We start from the raw sequence: 10,761 nt of genomic DNA, 5'->3' as shown, positions 1-10,761 counted from the left end.
TCAATTTGTTTCCAATTAGTATAATTAGGAGTAAAAAATTAGGGAAAATTGGAAATACACATGGAAACTAGCTAGAAGACAAAAAACAAGAAGATTTAGTTATACCAAGAAGTTTTCCGACAGAAAAAATAATACATGCATTACCTTTATTTATTATAGATATCTTATTTGTTCAGATTTTCAATTAATGCAATAATTAGTCATACATTCTATTTGGTATTTTATATAACCATTATATGACAAATCATGGTACCATTAGCAATTGATGGTTTTGTAATGCATGCATTCATTAGCATAGTTAAAGAGATAATTTTCCTTCAAAACTATTTTTACATTCTTTTCACGGTATTTGTGAAGAGTATTTTTTGTAAACAATTTTTTTTAATAGAAATTATGCAATGCATATGATTTTCAATACACCAGACCAAATAATGCATAAAAAAATATAAGCATAACTAATATTAGCATACCTAATCTCAGTATTACTAATACAATCAAACTTAATACTATCCATTTCCCCCCTAGTTATATTAAAAGTGGGAAGGTTCAAAGTACAAAGTTGAATTACCATTTTAGCCCTACAATAAATCAAAATATTATAAAACAATAAATAATAGATAACATCCTTTAAAATTTAAATAAACATTATCAGTTTCTCTTAATGTCCTGTCATGTACTAATGTGACCCCTCAACTTCTTCCTTCACTATATATGTAATTCATTAATTTGCAAGATACATAACAGGGAGAAAGCTCAAGCAGTTGGATAATGTCCATTTGTCCAGATTTCTTGTAATTGTATATAAATAGTATGTATTACTTATAAATTTGTAGTTCATATATTTTGCATGTATATAGTAGTGAATATTTTAGATTATTGTCTTTTCTTATTAGGGTCTTTCTAATATTTCATTTTTTTTTAATAGGGAAAGTATGACAAAAAGATATATTATTAGAATAACAATATTAATTATATGTAGATTGTGACAAAGGATTGTTGGAGTTCAACTATATTGTCATGTGTTTTTTTTTTTTTTAATATAAACTGCCTCCAATGATCATTGATATGAAAAAGTTACATTTTGAAGCTTGATATACTAAACTTAATACAAGATCTTGGGGTAGAACTAGAGTTAGATAAACTCTACAAGTTAACACCAAAAAGGGGGGGAGGGGGGGGGGGAGTCTAAGTTAGCTATTGCTCTACTAACTTGACTCCTTGACAAAGAGGATTCAGGGGGGTTCGTAAATAAAATTAGAAGGTTTAACCTGTTGCATTCTGAAGGAAGGGAGCTCCCATCTATATGTGTTAATTAATCCCCTAACTTCCCTCGGGAGATCAGAGAAAGAGTTGAACTCATGTATTGCATCAACACTATAACTCCTGGATGCTAATATATCAGCAGGTTTGTTGGCTTCCCTGAAGCAATGACTGATGATAAATCCATGAGATTCAACTATTTGTTGTGCTTCTTGAATCAATTTGTCCAATCTCCAAGGCGTTCTCCATTCTCCATTTATGCATTTAACTAAGAGTAGAGAATCTGTTTCTCCCCAAACCCTATCATAACCTCTACTAACACACCATTTAAGACCATATAGTAGTGCTCGGGCTTCAGCCATGTTGCTAGTACCTTGGCCTAGACCTAAAGAGTAGCAAACATCATGTTGCCTTGGTTGTCTCTGATTAGCCCTCCTCCACCACAGCTTCCTTGAATGCAACTTCCATCACTGTTGAGCTTAATAAAATTTCTAGGTGGTTTGAGCCATTTGACTCTGTTGAGCTTAATATCAAGTTTCTTATTCTTGATTGAAGGGTACACCTTCCACCTAATCTTTTATATAACTAAAATCTATTGAGTTGTTCAATTTTGCAGGTTTACACTTAGATCTAAGCACTCATTCAACAAAGAAATTTTAATAAGGGACAATACCAGTTTGTCATAGGATACAACAACACAGGGTTGAAGCTGCTTCACAAACTCTAGTGCTAAAAGAAGTCAAGATGCCTAAATACCTAAACTAAATAATAGTCATCTAAAATGTCTATAGGCATCATAATATCATCAAATACTAATAGCTATATGGCTTTAAATGAGGACGATAACTAAATAGGCTTGTAAGGTCTTTTTGCAAACAGAGTCATTACTTCAATGCCCTTGCTGCTCTGTGCTTCCAGTAGCCAGCCACTCAAGAGACAAGATGAACCAAAGAATATATAATATGAGCAAGCCACTAAACTAAATAAGAAAGGAACAAATACTGCAAAATTTTCGAATAAAACTACTACTGTGGTGAAAGAGATACACTTTCTGAATGTAGTTGGTATTACACATTGACTTCTCAAGAAAAGAGGTTGCTATTACACATTGATGGTTCATCAAAAACATCATTATAACCATAAGCTGTCATCTGACATTGATTCAACATCTGAATCGCGATATAAATGATCAAAAGGATTTTGCAAATACACAATATCGACATCAGACAGGAGGACACCGTAACCAAGCTGCAAAAACTCCCTCAAAATTCGGAACTTCACAGCGTGGTTGCCTCCACTTTTTCCAATAAAATCAACATTCTCATCAGGGTCCCTTTTATAAACTGGGACGTCATTTTCCTTGTAGAACTCCACTATAGCGTCATCTAAAGACACGACTAGATAATTGGGAATACCGATTTTTTTAATACTGTTGAACCAAACCTCCAACATGGATTTCACATTTGAATTAGCAAATGCAACTATGACCTCTTTGCCAACTGCAATCTCTGCCAAGAGCTTTGCTAATCTTGGGTTCACTGACTCATCAGGCATAACAGGAGGGTTAGTTCTCAAACTTTTGACAGTTCCACAAGGCCCAGCTTACTGAGGTTGATTCGACACCACCAGTTGCCGACCATTTCCCTGCTGAGCCGCCTGAAGCTTTTGATTTAGCTCTCTCACCTGCTTTTGCAACTCTGCATTCTTCTTAGACAACTTCCTATTTTCAGATTTCATCATGTTTACCCGCTCCATGAATTCACAGTTGGGCGAGTCAACCATTATTGGAAGCTAACTAAACTTCGAGTGCTATCATCATTTGGTTTTCCCAATTGTAGTCAAGCTCTCAAGTAGTTACATAGTGAGAGGAAAAAGAGCTTCATTTCTCATTTCTTAGATGAAGTTGTGGTATCATATTAAGCAAAAAAGGACCTTCCCCTATTAACAAGAGTAGTTCTATTAGCAATGACATAGTGACTTTATCAGCTGGAAAACCTCTCTGGATGATTTCCTTCAAAAGGGTCATTGCTTCATTAGTTTTATTACTCTTGAGAAATCCATGCACAATAAGATTGGAAGTGGCATTGTCCAGCAAGCACCCATTGTCCTCCATTTTTCTTAGCAACTCTTTGGCTTCATCTACTAAACCTTCAATACAAAGTCCATTTACTGTTACATTGTATCTTATAACATCAGGATGCAACCCTACGGAATAAAGCTTATCAAAAATAGAACGAGCTCTATCAAGCTTTTGAATTTTAAAAAATCCATCATTGCCTGTATTGTAGATCAAAATATAAGTATCTTCTTTTTGTTTTTCCCACCTGTGAAAGAGGGACATTGCTTTTTCTACATGTCCATTTTTTAAATAACCATGAAGCATAATGCCACAAGTGTAAATGTCAGGACTATGGCCTGCATTTTGCATCTCAGTAAAGAAATTTTCAGAACACTCAACTCTACCAACTTCAAAAAGGCCTTGCAAGATAGTAGAATATGTAACAATGTCAGGTTTCAACCCCTTTTGCGAGATTTCACAATATAAATGCATGGCCTCATCTAATTTCTTCTGCTTGCAATATCCATTGACTAATATATTGTAACTAAAGATGTCAGGCTTGACACCAACATCAATCATAGAGTCTAAAACTCTCCTTGCTACATCTATTTCATCGCGCAAACAATACCCTTCCATTATAGTGTTAAAGGTAACCACATCGGGATGTTCACCTTTTTGGACCATTATCTTTAACACTTCCACAGCATCTTCAACCATCCCTTTTTTACAAAATGCATCTACCAACATGCTAAACGTGTGCACGTTCGGGAAAATATTAAGATACATCATCTCATCCAAAAGAAGCCTAACTTTTTCCCACTGATCAAACTTACAGAAACCATCAACCAGTGAACTATACGTAAGTACATTCGGAGTAATCCCTTTTCGCTTCATTTCATTGAAAAGATTGAAAGCAGCACCTACCATTTGGTCTTTACAAAGCGCATCTACAACAATACTATACACAACTGTGTTAGGTTTGGCATCCCCTTGCTCCATTATCCTCAACAAACTAAGAGCTGTTTGAGTATGCCCTTGTTTACAAAGCCCATTCATGACTGTACCAAACATAACTTCATCCATCTTACAAATTTTCTCTTTCACCAGCTTCCTAAACAACCACATAGCATCCTGAATCTTATTTTGTTCAAAAAGTCCCCTCATAAGAGTACTGAAAGTAACCACATTAAACTGAACACCACTCTTGAAAAAAACACCCAATACCGAAAACCCATTCTCAGAACAACCCAGCAAGCAAAAAGAATTAATCACAATAGTCAAGATATAATCATCAAAGGGAATCCCTAACTTCCTCATCTCTTCGAAAAACGAAACAACAACAGAATATTCTTTCATATTAATCATCACCCTTAACAATTTTGCGAACTCTACAACAGAAGGAACTGGTTCTTTACGGACCAATTGATGAAAAACACAAACAGCATCGTTTAAACTATTCACATCTCTGAATTCCCTAAAAATTACAACTTTACGCTTCTTAGAAACCGATGGCTTTTTGCGAAACGAAGGATATTTAGAAGGAATAGAAGCGCACGAATGAAATATAGCTACATGGCCATGCGATATAGCAGCAAACAGTTGGATTAAAGGGAAGAAATTACCTCTAGGTTTTCTCCATGAATGAAAGAGCATGGCTGCTCTGTTTTCTCTAAGGTTAAAAGTAGCTCAAATTAAAGAACTTCAAAAATGACGACAATAGGGCTAGAACAGAGGAGGGATTTTACTGGATAATCTTTCGCCCGATCCTCAATCCTTTTCAGAATCATTGGCCTCAGCTTCCTCAAATCTACTTTCGGTTTCGAACTGAAGAATCTATAGTCACTTTGTAAATCATCTTTGTTTGCTGCCATAGCTGGCGATTTCTCAAAGCCATTGCAGCTCGGAGCTCAACATCGGAGAGAAGAAGAAGAAGGAGCGACATACCTTAGCTTATGTGGGCTTGTATGAGGAAAGAGGCCCAACTCTGAATTATGTGAGAGCCCAGACTTTTGCCATTCTACATTAGTGTGCTTTAAAAGTCTCTAATAATTTGACATAAATGACTTTTTGCCGACAAGAAATAAGTATGTCATCCAAGAAAATTAGTAAAAGAGATTGTGACTACCAAAGTTTGCATTTGTTATAGGGAAATATATAAATTGACTATGTAAAATTTTATCATATTTTTAAAAAATTCTTTATTTTGTTTGATATAATATAAATAGTCAAATAATATATGTGTTTGTGTATCAATATGTGTTTCAAATTCAGAACTAATATGAGATTTAGGAAAGAGAGGAGAAAGACGCGTGAAATTCGGGAGAGAGAGAGGAGCTTGTGTGTATATGCGTCTGTAATATGTGTATCTCAGTTTCAACTGAGATACAGTCTGTTCACCTTTCTCCTTTCTCAAACAGTTGCTATGAATTGTAATTAGACAAATTATAACTACTATTCATAAATATTGTGCAAAATATATTCATTTATGAAAAATTCTTCTTTGTAATTATTGTTCAAACTATAACTATTTATGAAAATTCCTCTTCATAATTCCTGCCAATGTTGTTGTAATTTAGGGATTATCAGCCCAATTATCAATACAAAGAGCCCTGGTGAGACTGAGCGGCCCACCAAATCTACAACCCAGTAATCCACGGGCCTTGATCGGCCCACATTGAAATATTTCCACCTACATTTGAAGCAAAATGATTTGTGAACATGTATTTGGGATGCATAACAAATCTCGTTTGTCTCCCTTGCATATATCCCATCTTGCTCGCTACTCTCCTATGTATCTAGTATCTCATATACATGCAAATCACACCAGATACATATAGATACATGTATCTAGTGTGACCCGCATGTATCTAGAATACATAACAAAATCGTGCTCGCCTCTCTCCCTGTTTTAGTGTATTTGATAGCAAAAATACATGTATTTAAGTGTATATTCTTCAATATATGGTAGGAAACTCTTAATTAGTGGTAAGATACATAATATTTTGAAAGTAAATATAGATAATAATAAGAATAATAGTAGTATATATAATAGCGAATTATATAGTGGTTTCTCCTAAAAAAATTATTGACATATATAGTTGTGGAATATATATATATATATATATATAAAATTCTAAAATGTTACCTTCTCTCCAAATGTCACACAACTAATCCACAACCTTGAACTCTATTTACAGCTTTTCTGGCCTAATATCAAAGATTAAAAAAAAAGGTTTATGTTGGTCATAGGTTCAAAGAAAGCAAAAAAATAATAATTAATTGTTGTTTGTTCATTAAAAGATAGGCAGCATATCAAACAAAACTAAGTTTGCTTTCTGAACACGGGGTGGGAATAGTCACTCATTCATCCTTAACCAGAAGTCTCGCTGTCAAGACTTGGATACGAGAGTCACCTTTGTTAGGAAAAACTTTACCTTCCACTGTGGGACTTCCTGACGCGAATTTGGACTAGTCTGACTCAATGCGGGTACCAAAAACCAAAAGGTAAAAAGAGTTGCTTTCACAACTGGTGAGGATTGGATTACACTTATATTTCTACTAAGTAAAAGGGAATGAGCAATCTATATGCATATACCTCCTTATCCCAATTAGTGCATATATTTATCGCGATAAGCGCCACATTTTGCACCAGCAATGCACAAATGATCCCCATCCATAGTCCCTAAAAGTATGAACATAAATCAAAGACAACGATCGATGAGATTCGGGGTAGTTAGTTTTGAGGGGATGTTAAAAGAGTAATAGAGATGTACCATGCCTCCAGTATCGAAAACGAATGCAAAGAGAACAGAAGAAGGTAATCCCACAACATAATAAGCTCCAAGATTGATAAATGCACAGAGTTTTTGCCATCCACATCCTCTAGCAGCCCCTGGAAAAGAAATAATGCAAAATGAGCATACTCCTCTAGCATGTAACGTTGTCGTTCTTAATACAGCTAACGAAAGATCAGTCGAGTACTTTTCAACCTGATAGCACACATTGGAAGCCATCCAAGAAATCAGATAAAGCAAGCAGAGGCAATATCTTGGCAACGTATTTGATCACTTCTTCTTCGTTGCTGTATAGCTTCCCCCACACAAAACGAACCAAAATGGTGGTGGTCGCGATTATCAATCCTACTGAGATGGCCACTATCACGACTACATGTAAAGCTAATCGTGCTCCTTGTGGACGACCAGCCCCCAATTCATTTGAAACTCTTGTGCTGATAGAAACAATTAGTTTAAGTTCATACATATCAGATCATGTGAGCACCGTGCATCGAGTTACCTTATAGCACCACCAAGTCCAACTGAAACCATGTACACCATCCAACAAGTATTGAGACTGAAAAGAATTTCAAAAGAACTTGTGTAAAGGTATATACAAAGCAAAGTAAACAATAAGAAGGATGTTAATAGAACACGAACCTTATCGATAACACTGATGTCTCTAATTTAGGATTAGGGAGAAGGCCAGATAACAGAACAACCATCTCAAATGACCAATATTCGAAACTGAAACCAGAGCGATAATACGTTAAAAAGGCCAGTTAATTCATAACAGATATGGCTAGTAATGGATTGGAAAGAATAAGAACATATATGCATAAGCACATTAACGAGTAAGTACATTGAACATATTGATTAGTGAACAAAATGAGATTACACTAACCAGATCATAACAGCAGAAGGAATGGCAAGCTTGATAAAATCCAGAATGTCGTCTAAAGCTTCCTTCGAAAAACCAGTCCAAGTTTTTCTACAAGCCGGGGAAAATTTAACATAACCAGCTAATAAAAACACGTTAATCCAATACGAAATGGCATTAGCCAAAGCAGCTCCCTTGATTCCAAGAACAATCTTGAACACGAAAAGCCAACATATAAGAATGTGTAACAAAGCCGTGAAACCAGAAGTCAACATCATGGGCATCACTATATTTTGAGTCTGTAGAAATCTGTTGAGGCATTGAAGGATGCCATACGCGAAAAGGCCTGGGATCATCCATCGATTGAATTGTCCTGCTTCGTTAGATATATCACGGTCTTGACCACAAGCTATGAGAATTGTGCTGGTGTTGAACCATATCAGTAAAAGCAAAATGCTCAAGGAAAGAAGAACTAGCATTGCTCTTTGTGTGTAAATGCCAAGCATATGGTATTGCTTAGCTCCATAAGCTTGCCCACATAGCGTTTCCAGTGCACTTCCCATTCCTAACTACCAAAAAAATCGTGAAAATCAAGGAATGAAACTTCGAGATGAGAAAGGAACTAGCTCCCAATTAGCTCATTCGGGCACATAGGTGAACTTGTCTATTCTGCGAGTTCAACTGAACCTATTACTTTACACTCGAACTATGTATACTTATAACAAAAAAAAGGGAATTCCTTATCTCTGAGTGTGATTTGAACTATTGGTTTACGCAATTGGAAATAACTATTAGTTTTGCAACCAAAAACTATAAATCCATCACTAATCCAATTTGAGTACCTCCGTAGGATAAACCTCAACACGAGATAATGAAGAGCAACAACATCAAGTGATTGAGTTAAGTAGTTCGTCATATAAAATTATCAACCCCGGAGATATAGTAATAATAAGAAGAAGACAAAATTGTTTCAAGCACCGAAATCAAACACGTTAATCACACTATGAATCCACTAACTCTCAATCATGGATTCACCTCTGTTCGAGCTGCACACAAATCCATTCAATAACCACTCACCATGATTTGAACAAACAATAGCAAAATGACACATGTTATCACATTTTTGAATCCACTAACTCTACATCATGAATTCACCTCTATACATTTAGTTTTATTTTCTAAATATATCTACTTCTTCTTTTTTAATATCATGACACCCCTCAGTAAAATTCCTAGCTTTGCCGCTATGTGCAACATACAAATTCAATCAATAACCATTAAGCATGATTTGAACAAACAATAGTAACATGAATCCACTAACTCTAGAGTCTAGATCATGGCTTCGCCGCTATGTGCAACATACAAATTCAATCAATAACCATTAAGCATGATTTGAACAAACAATAGTAACATGAATCCACTAACTCTAGAGTCTAGATCATGGCTTCGCCGCTATGTGCAACATACAAATTCAATCAATAACCATTAAGCATGATTTGAACAAACAATAGTAACATGAATCCACTAACTCTAGAGTCTAGATCATGGCTTCGCCGCTATGTGCAACATACAAATTCAATCAATAACCATTAAGCATGATTTGAACAAACAATAGTAACATGAATCCACTAACTCTAGAGTCTAGATCATGGCTTCGCCGCTATGTGCAACATACAAATTCAATCAATAACCATTAAGCATGATTTGAACAAACAATAGTAACATGAATCCACTAACTCTAGAGTCTAGATCATGGCTTCGCCGCTATGTGCAACATACAAATTCAATCAATAACCATTAAGCATGATTTGAACAAACAATAGTAACATGAATCCACTAACTCTAGAGTCTAGATCATGGCTTCGCCGCTATGTGCAACATACAAATTCAATCAATAACCATTAAGCATGATTTGAACAAACAATAGTAACATGAATCCACTAACTCTAGAGTCTAGATCATGGCTTCGCCGCTATGTGCAACATACAAATTCAATCAATAACCATTAAGCATGATTTGAACAAACAATAGTAACATGAATCCACTAACTCTAGAGTCTAGATCATGAATTCGCCTCTGTACAGTTAGTAAAGCCAACTTTTAGTTTTATTTTTTTAAATATAATTATGACACCCCTCAGTGAAAATCCTGGCTCTGCCACTGCTGATGCAACATACACATCCAATCAATAACCATTCAAGATGATTTGAACAAACAATAGTAACTAACAAAAGAAGTTAACTTACCAAAACACTGAATCCAGTGACTGAAGCAAAAGAAGTAGCCATAGAAGCACCAGAGAGAGGCAATTCACCCAAATGTCCAACAAACATGATGCTAATAACTTGAAGACAATATTGCAGAATATTAACTGCTATAAGAGGGACAGCAAGTCCTAATTGCCTCTTTATTTCTTCAATGATTTCTCCTCTACAATATTCTTGTTCATTGTTAGTAGTAATAGTATCAAAATCATGGTTTGTTTCTTGATTTGACAATAATGGAACTTGTAGACCTTCCATTTTTTTGTTGTTGGTTCAAGATAGTAAGAGGGATCTTAATCATCAATTTACTGGTTGACCCTTAGTATACATTTGGACAAGGATTTATCACATATAAAATTGTGGGGTTGGTACCATAGATAGAGATCTAACAAGACCCTCAATAAATAATACTTCTTTCGTTTTATTTTATGTGACATTGTTTGATCAGACGTAAATTTTATTATGTTTATCAAGTTATCTTTATTAAAATTATTTTTGTGTTTACTTTTAGTTTATAGGACATAA

At 35.2% G+C, this 10,761-nt stretch overlaps 2 protein-coding genes and 1 pseudogene across 5 annotated transcripts; all 3 read right to left on the bottom strand.

Annotated features, from left to right (window-relative positions):
• Nucleotides 1–2,259: 2,259 nt before the first annotated feature.
• LOC102584789 (arabinosyltransferase RRA3-like) lies at nt 2,260–3,055 on the bottom strand (annotated as a pseudogene).
• LOC102598006 (putative pentatricopeptide repeat-containing protein At1g12700, mitochondrial) lies at nt 2,260–5,417 on the bottom strand. Its single transcript, XM_015314833.1, has 2 exons — nt 5,065–5,417; nt 2,260–4,988 (listed from the first exon to the last, which is right to left on the bottom strand). The coding sequence occupies exon 2, from the start codon at nt 4,970–4,972 to the stop codon at nt 3,140–3,142; it is 1,833 nt and encodes a 610-aa protein (XP_015170319.1). The 5' UTR covers nt 4,973–4,988; nt 5,065–5,417; the 3' UTR covers nt 2,260–3,139.
• A 346-nt stretch (nt 5,418–5,763) lies between these two features.
• LOC102597685 (protein DETOXIFICATION 16-like) lies at nt 5,764–10,563 on the bottom strand. 4 transcript variants are annotated; one of them, XM_006360402.2, is made up of 9 exons: nt 10,219–10,563; nt 7,997–8,541; nt 7,753–7,839; nt 7,613–7,669; nt 7,309–7,547; nt 7,093–7,211; nt 6,915–7,001; nt 6,465–6,526; nt 5,922–6,008 (listed from the first exon to the last, which is right to left on the bottom strand). In XM_006360402.2, exons 1-8 carry the CDS (start codon nt 10,492–10,494, stop codon nt 6,479–6,481), a joined length of 1,458 nt encoding a protein of 485 aa, XP_006360464.1. In that variant the 5' UTR covers nt 10,495–10,563; the 3' UTR covers nt 5,922–6,008; nt 6,465–6,478. The 4 variants fall into 4 exon arrangements, with proteins under 4 accessions (XP_015170320.1, XP_015170322.1, XP_006360464.1 ...); XM_015314835.1 differs by lacking the exon at nt 5,922–6,008 and adding an exon at nt 6,052–6,236; XM_015314834.1 differs by lacking the exon at nt 6,465–6,526 and having other exon boundaries at nt 5,764–6,008.
• Nucleotides 10,564–10,761: the final 198 nt, after the last annotated feature.

Source organism: Solanum tuberosum, unplaced genomic scaffold (genome assembly GCF_000226075.1).
Source record: "Solanum tuberosum cultivar DM 1-3 516 R44 unplaced genomic scaffold, SolTub_3.0 scf00322, whole genome shotgun sequence".
Classification (NCBI taxonomy): Eukaryota; Viridiplantae; Streptophyta; class Magnoliopsida; order Solanales; family Solanaceae; genus Solanum; species Solanum tuberosum.
This window is presented reverse-complemented; position numbering and strand designations above follow the sequence as displayed.

What these genes read in the sequence shown, in the direction of transcription:
- LOC102598006 (XM_015314833.1), bottom strand. Translation starts at nt 4,972, where the DNA reads ATGCTCTTTCATTCATGGAGAAAACCTAGAGGTAATTTCTTCCCTTTA.
- LOC102597685 (XM_015314834.1), bottom strand. Translation starts at nt 10,494, where the DNA reads ATGGAAGGTCTACAAGTTCCATTATTGTCAAATCAAGAAACAAACCAT. An exon ending in CTTCCAATGTGTGCTATCAG is followed by an intron (nt 7,212 to 7,308) that starts GTTGAAAAGTAC and finishes TTTCTTTTCCAG; the next exon opens with GGGCTGCTAGAGGATGTGGA. An exon ending in GCACTAATTGGGATAAGGAG is followed by an intron (nt 6,009 to 6,914) that starts GTATATGCATAT and finishes CTTCAAATGTAG; the next exon opens with GTGGAAATATTTCAATGTGG.